General features: G+C 37.7%; 1 protein-coding gene across 1 annotated transcript in view; it reads left to right on the top strand.

The window, feature by feature from the left end:
- Positions 1 to 222: 222 nt before the first annotated feature.
- LOC107189142 (BAI1-associated protein 3) overlaps positions 223 to 25,108 on the top strand; it is a gene marked incomplete at its 5' end in the record, with an annotated part of 165,721 nt that continues 140,835 nt past the window's right edge. The window contains one exon of the mRNA XM_015577617.1: positions 223 to 412. Coding sequence (XP_015433103.1) covers positions 223 to 412 — 190 coding nt within the window. The remainder of the gene's footprint in view (positions 413 to 25,108) is intronic.

Raw genomic sequence — 25,108 nt, forward strand, 5'->3', positions numbered from 1 at the left:
GTGTTCATTTACCGGTGCAACCATTCTATTTAGGAGTTCGGTATCTCGTGACTAACACTGTCTATCAAACATTTGACATTATGTAAACGATATAACGTACACTGATGTATTTCTACAAACGACAAATGTATTTTCTGCTACATAGTAGTGCATTTACGAAGACGGTTAATTCCATTTTCGCAAGAGAATTACATCAAACCGAATTACCTGTATTTTCCTCAGGGTTCAGTGACCCCTACTGCATGCTGGGAATTCAACCGGGTAACACAGGTGCGCCATTAAGTCCTCAGACGAATTTAGCAGCGCATTCGCCCCACACGCCCCCCGCCTCGCCGCGACAAGCAACCAGAGCCCTATCCGACGGGAGTGAAATCGAAAACTCGCATCATGAGAAACTGCGGAAGCACCATAGGTAAGTCGATGACGACAGTGATTCCGTTTGCACGGTGAATGATCGATTCTCCTTGTGTAACTGGGAGAACATCGAGGATCCTCGAAGTTAAAACTTCGAATCCACAAAAGTTTTCAAATTTGGGACATACTTGAAAGTATAAAATTGATTTCGCTCAGATTACCAAGTTTCAAAGTTTTAACTCACTAATTTGGTTCGGTTGAAACTTGTCTGTTAAGATATTAACTGAACGCTACCTTGTAGATGTGATCTATAATTGTTGATGGGTAAAGATAGCAATTTCGTTCGAAACATCCTTTATAAAGGATGTAGAGTCTTAATAATTTTGTTATAAACACTGTTTCACAATGAATGTGTTCACAGTAAATAACTATACTAGTAGTCACAGTAACAACGTTTTTCTAATCTTTGGATGTCATTTCAAGAAGGTTCGTACTGCCGATCGTCATGAAATGTTCCAAATATTTTCGCTAAAGTGATAAAGTAGGCGTCCATTGTAGTGGACAAATACAGTTAGTGGATTAAACAAAAGTTAAAGTACATTTAGATGTGCATAATGTTCGCAAATCAGAGCTTCTTTATCTATATTTTTTCGGTGAATTGAATGCTATTTTGTGTTTTTTAAATGAAACATTTTTCATTGGGGTGAATTGTGACAAATCCAACAACTGTGAACATGTTGGAAAAAAAATGCAAATAGCATAAAAAGAATCACTAGAAGTTGTATAACGTAATGGTATGTCAAGGCGTTCGCTTCAGAAACATCGAACACTCAAAGGTACCAAATATACTGCTGTGTTGTATAACTTCTGTTAAGTTTTTGTACGTAATTTGTGTCTTTTTTGTAACATATTTATATAATAAAAAATATTTCATAAATGTAGTTTCATTCAAAAAACAAAAGGTATCATCATTCATATCCCCGAAAAAAATGTACACAAGAAAATTTTGGTTCACGTAAAATTGTACCTACTTAAATGTAGTTTAACTTTTGTCTACTACAATTTTTTATAAAGTTCAAAGAAGTAACTGAAATTTCCTGGCGAGACTTACGTGGAACACCCCGTATATCATACAAACTGTACTAAATACTAAAGAATTATTTAAACGAATAAATCATTGAATCAGTTTTCATACAAGTTCATTGCAAATTTTTATAGGGCATAAAGAGCCATTAAATTTTCATTCCAACAATTCTTTATAGATCTACCTACCATAGTTTTCCAGATATACAGGAAAAATAGAAAAACACACTTTAACCGTTAAGGCGTGTTTTCATTCAAAAGAATAAAAGAAATGGTAAAAGTTACATTTAGGGGATACTGCTCCGACGACTTTACCTTGACATATGTTGTTAAGGACATTCTTTTGAGTAACCCTCAAGAAGTTTTGGCCGTTACTCGCTTTTTATTAAAAAGTTATTAACAAAAAAAGTTTAGTATCGTACTTTAGTAGTACCTATTGATAAATAAAATAACTGATGACCTTGACATATGTTGTCACGCTTAACTTCTTGAGTGAACTTCGGAGAGTTTCAGTTACCAAATATTTATCAAAAAGTTATTAAGAGGACAATGATACCTTTTTCTTGAACTATCTCTAATCAACTCTGAATGGCTTTTGTTCTTGAACTGTCTCCAACCAATTCTGAATGACTTATTTTTTCTTGAACTGTGTCTAACCAATTCTGAAACATCATACTGATCGGAGTTTTTTTTTTTTTTATTTAAGGTTTAGAGTCGCATCAACAACAGGGGTTATTAGCGACTGTCTACAAATTTAGAATCTTATTGTGAATCGATTGTTAAAAAAAGAAAAGGAGAGTACGGGTTCTGTAAGGTTGTTACAGTCTATTGAGAATTCCGATGGTCTTGCAGAATGTTATCAGTGTGTCCTGGTAGGATGCTGAGGTAATTGATTCGGTGAGGTCGTCCTTGATATTTAGACTTCTTCGTACTTTGCACGTTGCACGTTTCGCATACCTCGGGGGGGGGGGGGGGGCTGTTATTAAAAATGTGAGAGTGTGAGAGTTTGGTGTGTCCGGTTCTGATTCGGGTTATTGCTGTTTGTTGACTTCTGTTGAAACTGGGACTTATTGTAAGGTCAAAGAAGTTGTTGGTTCACTTATGGAGTGCACTTGCTCTGTAATTTTTCCATGCACAATTCCACGACTGTTTCCATAGTGATTTTAAGTGTTTGTTGATGTCCAGAGAGGTGTTGATTTTCGCTTCGAGGTCGGCCATGACATTCCAATGTATGTCCATGTGGGAGGGAATCCATGCTATAGTTGTTGTCTTCCCGTATTTAGTTAATTTGTCGTGTAGTTCTTGGATTGCTATGTGAATTTCCATGGTCTGCTTTAGGTTTTGGGTCTTTAGGATGGTGGAGAGAGAATCGGAGAAAATGATGAATTCGGAGTGAGGGGATTTATCGATAAATTCGGGGGCTGAGAGAAGCGCGTAACTTTCGGTTCTGTAAATGCTATTAAAGGGGTTTATTCCGTGTTTAATCGATAGATCTTGCGTAAAGACGGCGGCTCCTATTCCAAGATCACTCTTGGAGCCGTCGGTGTATACATGGGTGGATCCAGGGTATTTGGCGCATAGGGCGTCAAATAATTTTTTCCATTCTTGTGGAGTCAGTTCGGCCTTTTTCTTTTCTTCGAGTGATAGGTCGATATTAGGTGTCTTCAGTGTCCATGGGGGGACTTTGTGGTATCTAGTTTTTTCTGTGGTCGGTAAGTTGTAATCGAGCTCATCAAGGTAACTTTTAATTCTTAGGTATAGGGGAATATTACCAGTTTGGTGTCTAGGTTTCTGTGTATTCTTCGAGAAAATGTCACCGTGGATAATCGGGTTTGTAGATGTTGATGCCCTTACTGCATATTTTAAACTTAGAAGTTTTCTTCTGTAAGAATTCCAGAGATGTTTCAGCTGCCTCAATCATTATACTTCCTATCGGGCTTGTGTGAAATGATCCTGTTATTATTCTCAGTCCCGCATTATGGACTGCGTTGAGTTTTTTTAGTATAGTCGGTGTAGCGGAGTTATATATTATTGACGCGTAATCCAATTTGGACCGGATAATCGCTTTATACGTTAGTGAGAGGACCGTTTTGTCCGCTCCCCAGTTATTATAGGCTAGTGCTTTAATTATTTTAATTCTATGTTTGCAGTTATCGACTAAGTTGTTTATGCGTTGGCTCCAGGTCAGCTTAGTGTCAAAGAGAAGACCGAGGATTTTTGTGCATGTGACAGATCGTAATGTATTTGTTCCGAGTTTCAATATAGGCGTGTGAATTTGGTAGTGTTTGGAAAAAAGGATAGTTTCCGTCTTTGTAGGTGAAAATTTGAAGCCATTCCTTTTGGACCAATCGTGCAGCTTGTCGAGGGCCCGTTGTATAAAATATTGCAATGTGTTTACAAATTTTCCTTTACATAAGATGGTGATGTCGTCGGCGAATACTCTTGTGATGACGGGAAGTTCAGTGATTTTACAGACGTCATTAATGGCTATTAAAAATAGCGTGACACTGAGTACTGAGCCTTGTGGTACCCCGTTTTCGATTGACGTTTTACGTGATAGGTAGCCTTTGAAGCGAACCTGTATGCTTCTGTTGTGGAGAAAGTTTTTAATAAAGTGCCACATGTTTCCGCCGACTCCCATCTCACGAAGTTTGTTTAGAATTCGGCGTCTCCAAACCATGTCATAAGCTTTTTCTATGTCCCGGCTCACTGCTAGGACATGTTGGTTATTGGCGAATGCTTCTTGAATGTGAGTTTCCAGACTAGCCAGGTGTGATGTGGTGGAGTGGCCTACGCGAAATCCAAATTGATTCTGTGCAATCATTTTATTACGTTCAAGGAACCACCTTAGTCGTGTATTAATAATTTTCTCCAGAATTTTGCACATATTGCACGTGAGAGCGATTGGTCTATAACTGTCCGATTTAGTGGGGTCCTTGCCGGGTTTGGGAATCGGAATAACAATGGCTTCATTCCATTTTCTTGGGAAGGTATTGTTTGTCCATATGGTGTTAAATAATTCGAGAAGTGTTTTAGTTCCGATAGCGGGTAAGTTTTTAATTAAGTCGTTGGGGATATTGTCGGGACCGGGGCTAGAGCTTTTGACTGTTTTAAGTACCTCGTTGAGTTCCTTTTCTGAGATAAGGGCATTAAGATATGTGCAGTTGGAGTCGTTTGTTCTGGTGATTACATTTTCCTCTTGGTTTAGTATATGTTGTCTGAAGTCTTCTGGGTAATTCGTAGTGCTAGAGTTTTTTGCGAACGTCGATGCTAGAGTGTCTGCAATTTCTCTTGGATTTGATGTGGTCTCATTAAGATTATTGGTTATGAATGGAGTGTGACATGTTTTCCGGTTGCCCCTGATTGCGTTGATTTTATTCCACATCTCATTGACCTTGGTGTTATTGGTTAGAGTTGCGACAAAGTTGTACCAGCTATTTCTTTTACTCTCTTTGATAGTTTTCCTAGCTATTGCACGTAATCTTTTAAATTGAATTTTGTTTTCTTCTGAACTGTGTTTTTTAAAACGGTTGAATGCTTGTTTAGAGTTGCGCACGGCTTCTTCACATTGAGTGTTCCACCAGGGGTGGATCCCCACAGGGTTGTGCTTTTTTGGCGGCGAACTTATTTCAATAGCATCGTTAGCTGCTTTAATAATGAAGTCAGAGAACATTTCCGTTGCCGTATCAATCTCATTCATTTTATCTAGAATATTAGCTTCAGACAAATAAGTAGACAGCTGGTCTTTGTATGACTCCCAATTAGCTTTGTTAAATTTCCACCTTGGGACGAATGAGTAGGTGGTATGTTCGTTGGGTATGTTACTTAGTTGTATACTAATTGGGAAGTGGTCGCTATCGTGTAAATCATCTAGTACGGTCCATTCTAAGTTGTGGGCAAAGCTGGTGTTAGCAATTGTTAGGTCAATGCAACTGAAGGTGCCGTTTGCAATATTGAAGTATGTGTGATGTTTAGTGTTGAGGAGAGTGAGGTCGTCATTCTCTAATATCGTGCCAATTTTTTGTCCTCGAAGGTCATTTTTGGTGGAGCCCCATAGGGTGTTATGACTATTGAAATCTCCTAGTAATATGAACGGTTTTGGTAATTGTGTAATGAGATCTTTAATTTCGCTTATTTGAAAATCGTAGCTCTTCGGGAGGTATATACTGCATAGACGTAGTTTAACTGGACAAGATATTTGGACGGCAACTGCTTCAATATTTGTTCGTAGTTGGACTTCGTTGGAAGCTACGTTTTTAACGTAAATAGCGGCTCCGCCAGTAGAATAGTTGGAGATAATACGGTTTTTAACAAACGATTGATAATTTTTTATTAGTCCTTTAGTGTCGTTTTTAAAATTAGTTTCGTGTACGCAGAGGGCGATAGATTTAACGTTTTTAATTAATAATTGTAATCTTTCTAGCCGGGCGTGGAAACCATTGATATTCCATTGGAGTATATTGTTCATAGCTCGTATTGTATGCGGGTATCGAGTAGTGGAGAAGATTTGCCTATGATGTGTCGGAATCTGAGGTCCAGTTTGTCGAGGTTTCAGTAGTTGACTGCCCTAGTAGTTTTTTGGTTAATCTACGAATTCTGTTTTTTAATACTGCGGTCTTTTAGTAAGGGTTGTATTGTGTTTAGCATTTGGATTAAGCCAAGTGTGTTTCCTGTGTAGTCTTGGGAAATTTCGAGGGGATTTGGTGTGCTAAATGCGTTTTCTAGAAAGCTTATTAGTTGGTGATAGCTGAGGGCATGTTTCTTTTCGGGATCTTCGATTTTACCTTTTGCAGGAGCGAGCATTTCGTCTATTGTTTTGGGTAAAGGAATGGGTGGTAGTGGGTTTATTAGTCTTCTTTTGCTGTTCGTTGCGTTTTGTGTTTTAGTCGTAGCAGGTGGTTTTGGTGTTTTAAAATTTGATTCGTCGGTGTACTTCGGGTTAGGCGGGCTATCTGATGAGGTTTCTGAGAGTGGTCTTTTAATTCGGGTTATGGTTGGAGTTTCTGCAATTTGGTCGGTTTCCATTGTCATATCTGTGTTTGTTGATACTTCCGTGGCTTGAGCGAGTGTGTGTTTGCAGTTGGGGTTACGTTTTCTGATTCGGTTTCTAAAGTGGTTTGTGGTTGTGTGCTGGTAGATTCGTGACGTGAATAGGTGTGTAAGACGTTGAGGTTTGATCTGTAGTTGTGTTGGTGTCGTCGGTTATCATAATACTTTCGTTCGGTTCAGAATAGTGGGGGCATTGTTTAGCTATATAGCCCTCCTGTTTACACACGAAGCAGTTTAGGCTGTCGGCGGTGGTGAAGATTCTATAAATTGTGTCCTCGAATTTAACGGTAAATGAGCCGGGAATTTTTTTAGCGTCTTCCGGATTAACATAGACCTGTTTCTAAAGCTGAAGAAATATGAGAATATTCGGGATCTGTCATACCTGCTCTTAATGGAGTAATTCTGGAGCAGAGTCTTACGTTATTTTCCTTGAAAATTTCCTCTATTGACTTGTTCGGAATGATTGGGGAGACATTTGAAAGGATGATGCGTTGTGCCGGTGTTATCATTGGTCTGACGTCTATTTTAATGTTGTGTTAATGGTTATATATTTGTGTTTTTCGATGAGTTTGGGTACTGTTTCCTTTTTGTCCAAGTAAATGCAGATTCTTCCGTTGGAGATTCTGGAGATGTATCTTAGTGCTTTGGGACCTATTATGCTTCCCACTGCACATGCATATTCATTGATTGTGATACCGTCTACCGCTAGGAGGATTATCGCTTGGTCTTTGGTAGGGAATGATTCAGACTTCGTTGCATTCGCGTATGATTTGACTGGTTCTGCGGTGTTGTTATTTTCAGTAAGGTTGGTGGGGCGCGAGCTTCTGGACTCAGGAGCTTCGCTTTGTTGCATGTTGGTTGATTGGTGCGTTGTGCACCGGAACACTTGTGGAACCTGCACACGTGTCGTTGCCGCACGCGGCACTGCACTATCGTGAACACCGGTGATATTTGTCACTCGCGAGCGATACCGTCAACACGTCTGAACGCTTCGGCGGTAAGACCGTGACTGTGATCGGAGTTGGTTAGAGACAATTCATGAAAAAAGTAACTGTTTCTAACCAACTCTGAATGACTTCTTTTCTTCAACTGTCTCTAACCAACTCTCAAGCATTATACTGATCGGAGTTAGTAGAGTAACTGGTTGGAATAACTGGTATGTGTTGCAAATATTGTTTACTAATATGTTTTTAATAAAAAACAAGCGACGGCTGAAACTTCTTGGGGGTACCTTAGAAAAGTGTCCTTAACAACATATGTCAAAGTCAAGGTCATCGGAGCTGGAACCTCTAAATGTAACTTTTACAAAAAAAACTAGCAATGAAATACTGTTCGATACTTCTATGGAGATTCCCTATAAATCTGCAAAGTTTCAAAGAAACTCGAATATTCAGGTGTACTAAAGTTCCCCTTGTCAGCGCGATCATTCTGTCCAACGTCAATGAATTTACCCTTCGCTTAATTTTCCGCGTGGAAAATTTTCAAGTGGGATCGATTAATCTTGTTACGTACACGCGAGCGGTCTGGATCGATCGCTCGAAGACATCCTGCTGCCGCGCAACAGGAGGGCAGCCTTCTCTAGACACCCCTGTACGGCTGACGTTTTCAGAATGAGACGCGATAACAACGAGAAGTTGCCGGATGCGGCAAGTTCTGGCCGCGACGGTTCCGCGGCAGAATAAGGCCGCGCGTTGTATTCGGTTGCACGCGCGGCCCGCGGCTGTATTTCGCGGCCATTGTCTTCGAGCCGCGACGTCGAACGTAGGCGAATCAACCGATTAATTTAACGTTTGCGCGGCGACAGAACCAGAACCGCGAGAAGTGTCCACCCTCGACCACAGTGCCAGTCGATCGCGCCGTTATGTTTTCACGTATCCGGCAAACACACTGACGATCTTGGCGAGCTATCATGCCGAGCGCTGAGAAACTGCCCGTCAAGCAACTGGAGACGCTGTGAGAACAATTCTTACGGAGGAATTAAAGTTTTTGTCGAATTATTCAGTGCACACGAAAACAGTTGGTTGTTGCGCAAAGAATCTTCATCGATTATTCGAGTGTCAGGCAACAAACTCAGCTCTTTTCGCCGGTTTAACAAGGTCTGATATTAACACTAGAACCACTGAATCCATCAATACTGTTACGACGCAACGCCTTAAGGGAGTATTCCAGCGTAGACGCCTGTCTTCAATGTGACATTTGGGATTGTCTTTTGCAAAGAAACTACAGTAGACTCTCGCTAAAGTAGCGCTACCGGGTCTGTAGACCCATCTCTTCGGTAATCGCTTTCTGTAGATCCAGCCCAACCTACATTTAGCTACACCGAACAAGTGAACGGATGATCGACGGGAAGAGCGCGCGTGGGATTGGCCTTCGTTTATTGCATCATTCCTGGAAATTTGACCCTGTACAGCCCCGAAAGATGCAATAAACAAATGCTTACGGTACACATATTTCATAAAAATTCGTAATTTTTTATGTCGCGACAAAATAACCATTGGTGACAGTCGAGAGCCAATAATTTTGTTGACTTTGTACTAATTAATAGGATCTTTTCTTAAGTACAGTAACACACTCATATATTAACGAAAAATGCAGACAATTCTAAATTCTTCTCGTGTAGAATCAACGAAAGTTTTTTAAAATGACAGGACGGCAAGATAACGTCTCTCATAAATTTTGGAGGACAAATGCCACGCCCATGGGCTGAGATGTTCCATGCACTAATTCCTCTACCTTATATTTTTGTCTATTATATTTTCTATGCTACAGTTGTTGCATCATAGGACATATATTGTGTAAGACTCATGGAACCATGTTTGGAATGAGCAGTATTTTATCCCGTCAATTGTGTTTATGGTAGTAAATTAATTTTCTAAACACTCTATGAAATATTATATTTACAATTTAATATTGTAATTATGATTTAACATTAACACTCGATTATTATAAGTCGTTGCCACGTATGCAAAAGAGCAAACTAAAGCTACATGTATAACGACGGTGGCCAAACCGCCGCACACGGCTCATTTAGACCCGTACATACCCATACAATATGCGTTTATAAACGTGATACATACTACACACACGTGTGTAATATGTGTGTATGTTTGCTAACTTTATGATGCAGTGTGTGCTATACACACACACACATTGTAAGCATACCTCACAATTTAATACCGTTTCAATAGAGGATGCGGCTCGCGGTATTTCTGATACTCGATATATTGGCTACTACACAGACAAGGTCTGGACACCACTGATATACAGGGTGTAACAAAAATGTTGCTGCAATAGAAAACCCATGAGGCGATTTGGAACAAGTTTTTCCTTAGCAAAAATGTAATCTGAGGCATTGTTTACGAGATATTAACGAAAAACCCCGACCAATCAGCGCGCGAGTCTGCCGGCAGAGCTCCCGTGGCAGCGTTTGGCTACACGCCGCGCTTATACTACGAAGCTCCGAACAAGCAAGTTGGCATGCATCGCAGGAAACTACGTATAATAGCAAATAAAAAAACGTAACAAATAAAATCGTACTTTTTATCATTCTTCGCTTGTCATTTAAAGTGATTAATGAAACAAGCATAAATGTAGAAAAATCACGTGTAACGTAAAAAGGCGACTACACAGTTATTTTTTTAAACAGAATCAAAAATTATATTTATTTGAAGAGAGCGGCTAAGGAATTTGTAAATTTCCTTTTCAAATAACGTATTAACTAGAATTGATCGTAGTTCGTTATTCAGATAAAAATTCGTAGTTCAATAAGGGGCAACAACATTACTGACAATGAATAATTCTCTTTAAGAAGCCCAAAGAAAAATTTACGTACGAAAACTTGTAGAAGTATTGTCGGAGAAAAGTCATAGCTTCCGTTAAAGTAAGTAAATAATAATAAGCAATAAATTGATTAGAACTCACCCTTTCGAAAATTCACCTGCAGTTTGCAAACCTGAGTGACTAGGTCACTGGACTGATCCTGGTCATTGACGGACGAAACGGTTTATGATAGGGTAACGTCCAGTCCGCAGGTGATCGCAGGTATACGGCAACAGCCGAATTTAAGGGTTGTAACGTTAAGTGCGTCCGGGTTATTCCATCGAATATGTACTCACTTTGCTGCACTTAATGTATTTGTAATCGAACGGTGTTGTTCCTACGTTAGGAAAATTCGTGACCTTGAAAGGGGGCGATTGTTTTCAATTTATCAGGTGTTTCACGTAGCCAGACGCTTTTACATTATTCTGTACGTACCACCAAAACATTGCGTAATAGTCCCGTGAAGTGAACATCTCTGTCGCCCGATTTCTAACCGACTGAGAGAATTTTTCCGAAGGAGCTTCCTCTACCCCCAAGTAATTTCCCATCGTTACATTGTGCGTTCACTTCCCATCGTTGCAACAACAATTTAGGTAAAAAGAAAAAAAGAAACCAGCGTTCGAGGAAAACACGTGCTTTGCAGAAATGCAACGAACGAACCGTCGTGCAGTTTAACCGAAGCGCGGGCTCCGTTAATTTACTGCCCGGATACCCATTGCTTCGAGATAGAAAACAGACATCGCGTGTCTTGGCTTGAAAGGGTCCGAAGTGGAGAGGACTACCCACGTACGTGAAACATCTGATAAATTTAAAATAATCAGCCATGTTTCGGGTATAACGACAGATGACATCCGTCCAACGCACTACCTAGCAGCGTCAGCACTCTAGATACTGGCACTCATAAAAGATAGATACTCCTTTATAATGAGGACACGAGGTGAACTGTATTAGCTACGGCAACATCTCATCCTTTAATAACATCCGTTCTAAATGAAGTTTGCGTGCGTTTTCTTACTACGGTCCGGAAATCATACCCTTAATTTCACACAACGTTTGTGGTATCACGAGAATAGACGATTAAGTTGAATTCTCCGCATTAGTTTGTGAATAGTGAGAATAAGAAGCAACGCTGCTTTTTTTTATTTTCACGCCCCTTGGATTTGGGCGTGACACGGGACTACCAATTTTCCTAACGTAGGAACAACACGTTCGATTAAAAATACATTAAGTGATTGTGTCGGGTGATCAGTGTTAGTGGTCGTACCGTGAAGTGAATACGTGTTCGATGGAATAATAACCCGGACGCACGTGACGTTGCAACCCTTAACTTCGGCTGGTGAGGTATACCTGCGATCACATACGGACTGGGCGATACCCTGCCATAAACCGTTTCGGTCGTCGATGACCAAGATCGGTACAGTGACCTAGTGACACAGGTTTGTAAACTGCAGGAGAATTTCCGAAGGGGTGAGTTCTAATGAACTTATTGCTGATTATTATTTTTTTAACTTAACGCAAACTAAGACTTATTTCCGGCGATAATTCTGTAAGCTTCTGTACCTAAATTTTTCTTCGGGCTTTTTGAATTGGCTTATTCATTATCAGTAACATTGTTGTCCGTTATTAAACTACGGATTTTTATCTGAATAACGAACTGTGATCACTTCTCGTTCATTTTCTATTACATTACCTTTTCATGAATACATTGTTTTAAAAGAAAATTTACAAAAATTCCTTAGTCGCTCTCTTCAGATAATTAGTAGTTTTGATACTGTTTAACAAAATAACTGTGTATTCGTCTTTTTACGTTACAGATGATTTTCCTACATTTATGCTTGATTCAGTAATCACTTTAAATGACAAATGAAAGATGTTAAAAAAATATGGTTTTATTTGTTACGTCTTTTTTGTTTGCTATTATACGCAGTTTCCTGCGATGCATGCCGACTTGCTTGTCGGAGCTTCGTAGTACAAGCGCGGTGCGTAGCCAAACGCTACCGCGGAAACTCGGATGGCAAACTCGTGCTCTGATTGGCCGGAGTTTTTCGTTAATATGTCGTTAACAAAGCCTCGGATAACATTTTCTCTAAGGAAAAAGTTGTTCCGAATCACCCCAGGAACTCCTCATTTCTGTGAATCGAAAGACTTTTGAGACACCCTGTGTACTAATAAACTTTATTGATGCCCCTAAGGGTTACAATTTCTTCGTATTTACAATCTTTAAAAACTATGCATACCCTACGCACTTTAAATTCTATTTTCTTAATTCTACCCTCGATTGTCTACATACACACACCCGTTTCCCTATCGTGGACCTCCACTTTCGTCCGTCTCTCCTTTCACTCTCATCTTTTCTAGCACTATTTCTTTCATCCATTCTCCATATCCTTCACTCCTTCTCTCCTTGCTTCCACCTTCCTCAACCATTCGTCCCCCTTCCCCTCATCACCTAACACCTCCCCTACCATCTCCTGCCACCCCCCTTCTTCTCCCGAACCCATACATTCTTCCCAAACATGTCCCCACGTTTCTTCTGCCCACCCACAAATCCTGCATTTTCTTTTTTCCTCCACCATCCAATACCTACTTCCTCTCATCCCATTACCTAATCGAAATCTGGCCATCCTTTGCCACGTATTTTCTCTCCACCCCTTTTGCAAATATCCAGGAATCCCTCTTCCTTTAACCATCTTATGCCACTTATTGTAGTTTGAGTTTCCTATCTTTTTCCACTTTTCCTCCTCCAATCCCATTATTTCTCATAGCATCTTCACTTCCTCCTTCACCTCTTCTCCCTCTGTCTTTATCCCCCTTATCACTACATTAATCCTTCTCTCCTCTCTCTCTTCTCTTCTGTCTTGTTTTACTTCTATCTTTCCCATTCTTCTGCTATATTCCTCTTCTTCTCTTCCTCTCACCATGTCCTTACTACTCCCCCGTTCTTTTTCTCTTTCCCATCTTCCTACAAAAGGTAGGTAAATCTCTAATACCTCCTCCAATTTCCCTTCCCTTGCTTCCATCTTCTCCACTCTTTTCTCTATCTTTTTTCTCCTCACCTTCTCCTCCCTCATCTTCTTCGCCCATCTTCTCCTCTCTCCTCTCCATTCCTTCTCTACCCTTCTTCTCTTTTCCCTTTCCTTTCTCATTTCTTCATTCACTTCCTTTAACTCTTCCATCATTTCCCTTATCAAACGTTCCATGCTTCCATCCTCTTTCTTTTCACCCCTCTCCCTGCTTCCCGTTTTTCATTACCTCTGGCGATCTCCTCGTCTTCGTGCATTTCTTAAATATTCCCTTTTCTTCCCACTCTTCTTTCTTGTCCCTCTCCTTCCTCTTTCCCCCACATGCTATCCCTTCTATGTCTTTCCTCTTTATGTAACATCCCGTTTCGTTTTTCCTTCCCCTTCTCTATTCTCTCCGTCCATTTATCTTTCTCCTACACTTGCTATTCTCTTTTATTCTACTTTCTGGTTCAAAGTAACCTTATCACCAGCTCTTTTAACTCCTTTTTTCCACAAATCTCGCCACTTGTGTGCCCGCCGTTATATTCCCGCCCCGCAAGACCTGCTGCCTACACCTAATTTCCAAGTGCTTCTTTGCTATCCCTTTTGTTTCTCTATGCTTTACTCTCCTCTTCCTTTTCCCGTTTCTCCCTTCTAATTCTCACCCTTTTCCAACCTTCCACAGTCACTCTCACTTCTTTCCTTCACCACCTCGCTCTACTTTTCTCCACACAGACTTTCACTCTGACTCGTACGACTCTCATGCCCGCGACCAAAAACGGAAGTACCAGTAAAATTATAATAAATAACAATTTCTTGACTTCAATCTGATCTTATAAATCTTCTTCGCACTATGTAGGTACCTACTGTATTTAACAAAATACATTCCTATTTTTTTAGGGAACGATGGAAGTGTGTAACCTTGCCTATCAATCAGGAAAAAGACGGTCTACCGATCGTTTCTATATTACATACTTTTACTGCTGATTGTTCCTCGAATAGATTCTAAATTCCTTCATATGTACTATGTAAAAGATTCTTACAAGTTAGATTCCGTCATCAATAAAAAAGAAACGGAATTCCTTTTTCGAGTCAAATTGATGCCAATTATACGCTAGAATTGAAATGAAACCCTATGTAACTTAATCCCATTGCAAGATATTGCTCAATACTTGAGTACAATACATTCTTCCAAGAGAAATAACTTTTCTTATTCATTTATTCAACTCTTGACGGTGAAAATGTTCGAGGTTTCGTCACCATGCTCCGCTGTTTCCAGACAAAAGATTTTAGAACTAGACACTTTGCGGATGACCGAAGGCCTATTGATGAAATCGTAACCAGGGCCATGCGTATCTTAGAGAAGTATACAGGGTGGCACACATAACTCTTAACAGCTCAATATCTCGAAAACTATGCCATCGATTTCAAAGTTCTTGATCTTGAATTGCATGAATCTGAAGGGCCTTTATAACTACATAAACGTGAAGTGGCTCCCCCTTCCCCTTTAAGGGGGACGGGGAGCAGGGGTACCTTTATAATTTTAAATGGAACCCCCTATAAAACGTTACATATTTAGATTCTACAGGAAAAAACAAGTAAATTTTGTCTGAAACATTTTTTTGTCAGATATTTCCATGATGAGATATAACAGTTTGAAGTTTCGACTTGTAGGTACTTACTTGAAACGCTTGAGTCCTTTTCGTCACTTTCGCGAAGAAATTAAATGTTCTTTAAATTAAATGTTCAAAATGTCGACCACGCTCCATAAATGCTTGTAAACATTTATTTACCCGAAACATCAAAGTTGTTCCAACAGTTGTTAACATTTCGGGACTCACAGAAGCGCAAGCGTCACATATGGGAACATGTAAAGGACAAAGTTATGTTTGAACCGCCGATGACAAAAGAGAATATGAAACAAAAAATACGTGGCGCTTGCGCTTCAGTGACGCCCGAAATGTTAACAAATGTTAGAACAACTTTGATGTTTCAAGTAAATAAATGTTTATAAGCCCGTGGTGAAGATTTTGGACATTTAATTTAAAGAACCATTTTATTTCTTCACAACAGTGACGAAAAGGACTCAAGCGCGTATAATTCTATAACGGAATTGCCGAGCGCTTCAAGTAAGTACCTACAATTCGAAACTTCAAATTGTTATATCTCATCATGGAAATATCTGACAAAAAAATGTTTCAAACAAAATTTTCTTGTTTTTTCCTGTAGAATCTAAATATGTAACGTTTTATAGGGAGTTCCATTTAAAATTATAAAGGTATCCCCGCCGCCCCTTAAAGGGGAAGGGGGGGGGGGCACTTCACGTTTACGTAGTTAGAAAGGTCCTTCAGATTCATGCAATTTGAGATCAAGAACTTTGAAATCGATGGCATAGTTTTCGAGAATTGAGCTGTTAAGAGTTATGTGGGCCACCCTGTATATGTATATTTAGATTTGCACGAATATAATAGTATCTCTACAATGGCAAATTAGATTCTTTCAATCTTAAAACGTGGTCGACGTGTAATAAAATCGCAATTTCCGAAGGGAACGTTCACAATTAATTTTAATGGTTTCTATAAATACAGCAATTTAAACATTAATTTACGACGAATATAGACTTGCACGAATATAATATCAACTCCCCTAGTGGCAATTATTGTTGGCATTTTGTTGGACCTTCGATGCAGTATAGGTTGGCTAACAGATAGAATTGTTACCCCTTTTTGCAATTGGGCCAACGATCATACCCAACGCTGAGCCTACGTCACTATAATACAAAGGGCCAACTGTAGGTTTCTTTTTGTTGGGCCAATTGTTGAGTATCTACAATATACCAACTATAGGGCGACAGTTGGCTATACTACACTTTCATAACAATTTTTAAAAATATTTGAAAGAGTATAACACCGGAAAAAATATTTATAATCATTACTTGTTATAATAATTATATACATGTGTAATGTAACCATGTATATTTACTTTAATATTTTTTATCATTCGTTTGTATTTTCTACGTTAGCTACGTTAGGATAGATTTTAAGCCAGTTTTTATACTCTAAACCACCGGTCCTTAAAATTGTAAGCGGAAACCGTTCTCTTCTCACCCGCTGAGAAAACTTTCTCCTTCACCCCATGAAATACGGTTTGTCTTGAGGAAAGAGCCAATGAAATTTGGGTTTTTCCCATCCCGGAAATGTATTCACGAGGCATTCCCGACTTTTCTACGGAAGACATATTCTGGCAGCCGAGCAGAGAACACCAATAAAGTTTCTGTTAAGTTTACGAGTGCTGATTTTTTTTATAAAAGTCATTTTACCCTCATGTAAATTCCATTACAAAAGTTTGGTGTCAGAAGTGGGATCCTCGAGATCTAATTAAACGACGTGATCCTGTGAGAATTTTGGGTTCACGGAGGAAAAAATTCGGACCAATTTTATATTTTCCACGGTGACTGTCAAATCTTTAATTTCCCAAACGGATCCACGGCCGTCAATATATAAATTCGGCAGTTCAAAGGATTTCGTCAGAAAACCTTACTGTTGAACTTGGTATTGGAATCTGAGGGGATGAGTATTTGACATTCTGGAGAAACTACTAAAGGGTGCTGCATCGTGCTGTATGTCTCATTATTGCATACCAATCCTGAATTTTGTACATCGCTGGAATCGGACGAGTGGATACTTGCTGAGGACAAGGGGGCCTTTCTGAACAGGAGTGACAAGGAAAGAAAACCGTTCTTTCATCTTTACAGGACCACATCTGGTGCATCGTGCAGAATTCCAATGCGTTTCTTTTTATATATTACTGTAAGTAGTGCTAGTATACTTAGATTATCTAACAAATATCTATAAATTCGGTTGCATTATATGATTCTATATTTTTTTTTTAAAATGGCCGTTGCAATTAGAATCGATTTGGCTGAAAAATTATTAATTACATTCGATGGTGACAAAAGTAAATTGCACGAATTCTGTGATAATTGCGATAAAGCGTTAGAATTAGTTAGTTTAGAATCAAAACCTATATTATTTACCATAATACAGACTAAGATCACTGGTAATGCTACAGCACTAATTCGAAGTCGTAATTTCGCCGATTGGCCTGCACTAAAATCCTATGTATTCGAATCATATTCAGAGAGAAGGTCGCAAGGATAATACCAATTAGAATTATCCTCTTGTAAACAAAGTTTCAACGAAGAAATACTCAGCTAGGCGCAAAAAATAGAAAATTGTTTAATCAAATTAACAAATAGCTTAAATTTAAAGTTGACAACCGTTGAAAGACAAGATTGTTTGAAGCTTTTACAAAGACAGGTATTAGATGTATTTATAATGGGTTTAAAAAGAGATATTAGTATTATAGTGAAAGCGCAAAAACCCGGAACCCTCAAAGATGCTGTACAATATGCCATTGCCGAGGAGTCAGAACAAAAATCTTTAAAGGAAATTGCAAAGTTTCAAAATTTAAATATTAAGGATACGAAACATTGCTTTAACTGTAATCGAACCGGACACACAACATCGAATTGTTATTACAGAGTTCCTCCTAGAGGAGATCATAATGGTCCTATACAACCTCGCTTTCATGTTAAAACAGAGCACAATATAAGACACGTTCAAGTACCATCTAATAGTTATGCGAACAATATGCAGAATAGGGTAATATGTGCATATTGCCAAAAATCGGGTCATCAAATTGGTGATTGTAGGAAACTTGAATACAGTAATCGTCAGAGGTATCAAGTAAATCCTAATTTCGGGCAACGTTTTAATCCTAATAATCAAGGTACATCTGGAGGGTCTTTTGCAAATCAGCAAAATTTAGACAATCAAGATTTGTCACAAAGGAACCCTTTAAACTCCAATCAGGCCTCGGTCGCTGCCGCACCGAGAGCAATTCAACAAATACAGGCAGATTTATAGATGTAAATTCTGTAATTACTACTTTTATTTCTTTACGAATAACGAAAGCTCGTAATAAAACAACTGATTTATTGCTGGATACAGGTGCTTATATATCTTCAATTAAATTATCACAACTGAAAGGTGAAACACCTCGTTACGAAGATATAAAATTAAAAATTAGAGGCATATCATCCGAACTTTATGAGTCATTAGGATATTGTTTTTTAAACATAGATGTAGGTAACGCACGTTATAATGTAGTTTTCCATGTTGTAAGAGATGATTTCCCAATTTCTTTACCTGGTATTTTGGGAAATTATGTAATTGTTCGTTTGAAGTTGAAAATTGACTGTAACCATAATTTATTATGTTTCCAAGAGTATTCTGTACCATTACAATACATAGAGAAGCCAATCTGTTTAAATATTCAGTCTAAGTTAGGAAATTCAACTTCAGTCATAAATGAAAAAGAAAAGGAATTAAGTAAAAATAAACATATATTAAATCTGACGATTATTTTCTTTTGCCTGCAAGAAGTCAATGTTTAATATCAGTAAACGTAATTAATCCAGAAATAAAAGAGGGAATAATTCAAAAACAAGTATTAAATGAAGGAATTTATTTATGTAATAGTTTAGTAAAAGTTTATAATAATTCTGAGACAATTACGTCAGTAGTAAATATTACGGATACGGATCAAAACATAATAAAACCTAGGGTAAAATTAGAAGATGTAGATAATAATATTTTGGATATATTAAATATGGATACCGATAATAAGACTAATTTAGAGGAATCTGTTAATTTTAAAGCAGATCGTTTATATAGATTATCAACAAATTTACGTCTAAATCATTTAAATAGCGAAGAGAAAAATTCAATTTTAGACATTGGCAATGAATTCAATCGTATATTCTATTTAGAGGGTGACAAATTGAGTAGTACAGATACGTTAAAGCATAAGATAATAACAAATACTAATATTTCAATTTCTGTAAAAACTTATAGATATCCAGAAATTCACAAACAAGAAGTAAATAATCAAGTAGAAAAAATGATAAAAGATAATATTATTAGTTCGTCAAATTCACCTTGGAATGCACCCATATGGGTGATACCAAAAAAATGTGACGCTTCTGGTAGAGTCAAGTGGAGGGTCGTGGTAGACTACAGAAAACTGAACGATGCTACAATAGCAGATGCTTTCCCTTTGCCAAATATCTCAGATATTCTAGATCAACTAGGAAATTCTAAATATTCTACGATACTGAACCTTGCATCTGGTTTTCATCAGATTAAGATGCATGAAAGTGATTCAGAAAAAACAGCTTTTTCTACCCCTACAGGCCATTACCAGTTTACCAGAATGCCATTCGGTTTAAAAAATGCACCTGCTACGTTTCAGCGATTAATGAATACCGTATTAGCAGGAATACAAGGTATACGTTGTTTAGTTTATTTAGATGATATAGTTGTTTATGCAGATTCGCTAGAAACACATTCAAGGAAACTTAGCGAGGTATTTCAGAGACTTCCCGAACATAATTTAAAAGTTCAGCCTGATAAGTGTGAATTTTTGCATAGAAAGGTAATGTATCTTGGACATCTGATATCAGAATCAGGAATGAAACCTGATCCCGGTAAAATTGAGTCGGTACAAAATTATCCAGTACCTAAAACAACAAAAGAAATAAAGTCACTCTTAGGGTTAGCAAGTTACTATAGGAGATTCATAAAAGATTTCAGTAAGATAACAAAGCCATTAACTTCTTTATTAAAAAAAGATGTACCATATTTGTGGACAAGTAGCCAACAAAATTCATTTGAAGTAATTAAATCCAAACTTATATCTCAGCCTATCTTACAATATCCAGATTTTGCCAAAGAATTCATTTTAACAACTGACGCTAGTAATTATGCAATAGGTGCAGTTTTATCACAACAGTACGAAAAACATGATTTACCAATAGCTTATGCAAGTAGAACTTTAAATAGAGCTGACTTAAATTATTCAACAATTGAGCGAGAACTTTTAGCGATTGTCTGGACGACAAAGCATTTTGGAACATACCATTTTGGAAGGAAGTTTCGTATAATTACTGATCATCGTCCTTTAACGTGGCTTTTTAATTTAAAAGATCCTGGATCTAGATTATTACGTTGGCATCTCAAATTGGAAGAATATGATTATGAAGTGCAGTAGAAAGCTGGGAAAATGAATTCGAATGCTGATGCTTTAAGCCGTATAGTTGTAAATTCAGACGTAACTGTTCACAAAATAGATGTGGATGAGTTATCCTATTCAGCTTTTCTAAATAAATTCCAAAGTACTATTTTAACATACAATAAAATTGAAGAATTTAAAGATTCAATATTTTCATCATCCGATAATTATGCACTGTGTATTTCTAAGGATTTAGATATGGATAATGGTATGTTATCGGAATTCAAAAAACATTTTAACCATACAAAGGAATTAGTAAATGGAGAGCCTCAAGTTAATGAAGTTTTTACGATCTTGAGTAAAGGAAGAAACATATAATATTTATTTAAAACATTAATTGTATTAAAGGAAATTTTATTTAAAAATAATTGCAATCTATAGCTTTTCCACAAATAGGCAATGTATTTGATAAATTTCTGTTTGAGGTAGACGGTGGAAGTTTAAAGGAACGACAACGAGGGCACAAACACACATTTGTTATAATAAGAACACTAAACGATAAGTGGTACACTAAAACGATTCAGCTGTGACTTCGTCATAGCTACCGTCGTACATGCGAACACGTCTCCTAGCTTCGCTGCACGCGGATCGCAACGACAGATGGCAGCACCTTTCCAACAATTTCGTTGGGAGAAAGTAAGAGCAATACTTAGATATACAGGGTGTCCCAAAAATGTCCTCCGACCCGGAAATGGGGCACTCGAGGGGTGAATTGGAACAACTTTTTCCTTAGCAACAATGTAAACTGAGGCTTCGTTACCGAGATATTAACGAAAAACCGCGACCAATCAGAGCGCGAGTTTGCCAGCCGAGTTCCCGCGCTAGCGGTGGCTACGCGCTACGCTTGTACTACGATGCTCCGAACAAGTAGGTCACCATGCATCGCAGGAAACCGCGTATAATAATAGCAAATAAACAAGACGTAACAAATAAAATCATACTTTTTATCATCTGTCGTTTGTTATTTAAAGAGATTAATGAATGAAACGTAAATGTAGGCAAATTATGTGTAACGTAAAAAGACGAATGCACATTTACATTTTTGTAAATTCCTTTTTACGAATTTGTAAATTTCCTTTTCAAATAACGTGTGAACGAAAAGGTAATGTAACAGAGAATAAACGAGAAGTGATTGTAGTTCGTTGAAATTAATAAAACAATAATGACCAATACACTGAATAGAACTCACCCATACGGAAATTCACCTGCAGCGTCGAAACCTGCGTCAGTAGGTCAGTGTACCGAGCCTGGGCATCGACGGACGAAATGTTTTATGGCAGAGTAGAGTCCATGCCACAGGTGATCGCAGGTATGCGACACCAGCCGACGTTAAAAGTTGCAACGTCAAGTGCCGCCGGGATAATCCATCGAATATGTATTCACTTCACTGTACTGCACTAACGCTGATCACCCGACACAATCACTTAATGTATTTTTAATCCAACGTGTTGTTACTACGTTAGGAAAATTCGTGGCCCCGGAAAGGGCCGATTGTTTTCAATTTTTCAGATGTTTTACGTAACCAAACACTTGCACAGCAACAACCGCATATCCGTTATTGTGGACGTACCACCATAACATTGCGTAATACTCCCGTTACATTGTCAGTTCACTCCCACCATGACAAGATTTAGGTAAAACGAAACCAACGGCTCTAGGATAACACGTGCTTTGCAGAAGTGCAAGGAATGAGTACTTTACATACAATGCATCGATTAATAAATCAACATGTTTTATTAATCAATGTGGTCATGAAGTTACTGTAAGTATTTATGAATATTTAATTATCATTTTAGAATTCATATTTCTGTAATTTTAGGGAAAACACGGTACTTTATTATCACATTTGTCATCTAATCATCCTGAAGAATTTACATTAGTTATATTCCGGAACACAAAACGAAAAAATGAAGAAATAGAACAATCAACAAGTTCTAACAATAACAATAAACGTATTAAATATCACTTGTTAGATGAATGCGTATACTTAGTGCCAGTTCATGATCGGCCGTTTACTTAGATTAATCATACATATATTCAATCACTACTGATAATGGGTCCAATATGATTAAGCTCATCGAACTTATAGGCAATGATCAACTTGAAGTAGTGGATGAAAACAGTACAGACGACAGTGATAATGAAAGTTCTTGGTCATTATCTAGTGCAGCCGATGCTAATGATAGGAATGAAGAATATGAAGTTCCATTATCGGACGACGAAGAAGTCTATGTCGATGTAAACGGTCAGGAAAAGAAAGCGTCGAGGTTAACAATGAATCTAGAAACCAGTATCAGAAATATAAGTATCGAGTAAGGTCAGTACTCTTTGCTGCCCATACGCTACGGTTGGCTATCTCCGATGTCTTAAAATATGTCAAAATTGCGGCCATAATTAATCAAGCTATTGCCAGGAGTGGAAAGCATTTTAAAAGCAATGGAAAAAAAAAGCCGATCATGGACTGCCCTACCCGATGGCATTCAACATTAGACATGTTGGAGCGACTTATAGAACTAAAAGAATGTTGCGATGATACAAATAAAGACCAGTATTTGCATCCGCAGACGTGGATAGAGCTTGATGATATAATACGTTTCCTGATTCCAGCGCGCATAGCGACCAAGACAATGCAAGGAGAACATCTCCTTATTGGAGACTTGTACCGCACGTGGTCGCAATGTATCTTATGTGTTGTGCCCGGATATGCATCAGCATATCACACCGTGAGACCGTCTGAAGTCACTCAGCACGAGTAACGAATATCGAGTCAACAACACGTGCCAAACTGTTAAGCAAAACCTATGTCTTGCCGGATGGCATCCCGACACCCCTACCACCTCATTTCAAACGAATGCGTCTTTATAAACACGACGCGCATCGCCCTGCGGGAAGATTGATATCGAACGACAAAGTGCAACTTATGTTTGAATAAATCCTTCCTTTCGCTCAACTACCGGTGAATGCTAATTCTTCGAACGCTCCCGAACCCAAGTATCCCAAATTATTCGTTGTAACAGCAAAAATAAACACATTATTAGCATCCAAAATTATCGAAGCCATGAAAGTTCGGGAAAAAAATTAATTTAACAATGATGCTTTCCTAGCAGGAATGTTCCTTGATGTGCGATTTAATGTTGTTTTATCGCAACAACAAATTGTTCAATCTCACAATCACCTTATACGTAAGTGGGAATAAAAAGCAAATACATAAGGAACATGATAGAATAACTGAAGTCAGTGTTCAAAATCATTCAGTCGAAAGTGAACATGAAACTGAAATAGATGATCTCGGGAAGATGCTACGGGAATTAGAAAATAAAAAGGGCAGCCACAATAATCCTACTCATAACCCAGATATAGTGAACACGTTGAGGCAATTTTTAGAATACCTCCGCTTAGGTCCAAAAAAGGACATTTTATTATTTTGACACAAAAATAAGCATAATATACCGGAATAATACATTGTTTAGCAGAAGTAGTATTATTAGTGCTTCCAACTCAAATGAGTGTCGAGAGATTTCTTTCCTCGTTAAAATATATATTATCCACCTTACGGTATAACTTATCTTACGATACTCTTAATGATATTTTAATAATTGGGGCTAATGCTGGAATTATGTATAATTATTATTTTTTATTATTATATTTTCATTATTATTTCATTATGTATTTTACGTTTTATTTTCTTTGCTATTAGTTTTCTATATTTATAATGTATGTATAATACGTATTAAAGAAAAACATCTTCTAAATTGCTCTTTTAAATTTGCTTCGTAAAAATATAATAAAAAAGTGAAAAAAAGGAAAATCACTTTTTGTACAAAAACGAATAAAGAATATGTATAGGGCAACGATGTTAGATGATCAGTTATCATCTATAGTACCTTTAGTAACTAATCTGAATGACCTAAATCTATCGATTTAAAAGACTTGATACAAGATTTTGCAAAAATAAAGTCAAGAAAAAAGCATTTAAAGTAAAAGTTTATTTTAAAATACCTTTTTGATGTTTGTCTTTTAGTAATATTTATTTGTGAATCATTATTCTTCGTTATGATTAAATGTTTCTTAATTTTATTTAAAATAATTTCAATTTTCAAGATTTATATATTTTATGGCATGCTTTATTACAAAATCCCCCTCCCCCACCGCTTTTTAACGAGCATTCTTTCGTTTGGTCTGAACGCACCATAATGCGGAACCGATTAATGTCGCGACACTTGGCGTTTGTGATCGATGTGTCATTCCGACGATTCTAACGTTTGTAACATTGTATTCTTTTAAACTCGTGATCACACTATGCATATTACCAGAAAAATGCTGGTACATGATTACTTTCATTTCGGTACTACATCAGTTTTCGTATGACTTTGTTAATATAATACCAGTAACAAAATAATATCGGTTTTAAATAACTTCTTGCAAATATCTTGAAAATTATAATAGATCGAGAAAACCGAAAAATTACCAATTAATATCGGTAAATATACCGGTATTTTCGTATTTCGGTTTCTATAAGAGTGTAATGTAACCATGTATATTTACTTTAATATTTTCTATCATTCTTTTGTATTTTCTACGTTAGCTACGTTAGGATAGATTTTAAGCCAGTTTTTATACTCTAAACCTCCGGTCCTTGAAATTGTAAGCGGAAACCGTTCTCTTCT

The sequence above is a fragment of the Dufourea novaeangliae genome, unplaced genomic scaffold (assembly GCF_001272555.1).
Source record: "Dufourea novaeangliae isolate 0120121106 unplaced genomic scaffold, ASM127255v1 scaffold150, whole genome shotgun sequence".
Classification (NCBI taxonomy): domain Eukaryota; kingdom Metazoa; phylum Arthropoda; class Insecta; order Hymenoptera; family Halictidae; genus Dufourea; species Dufourea novaeangliae.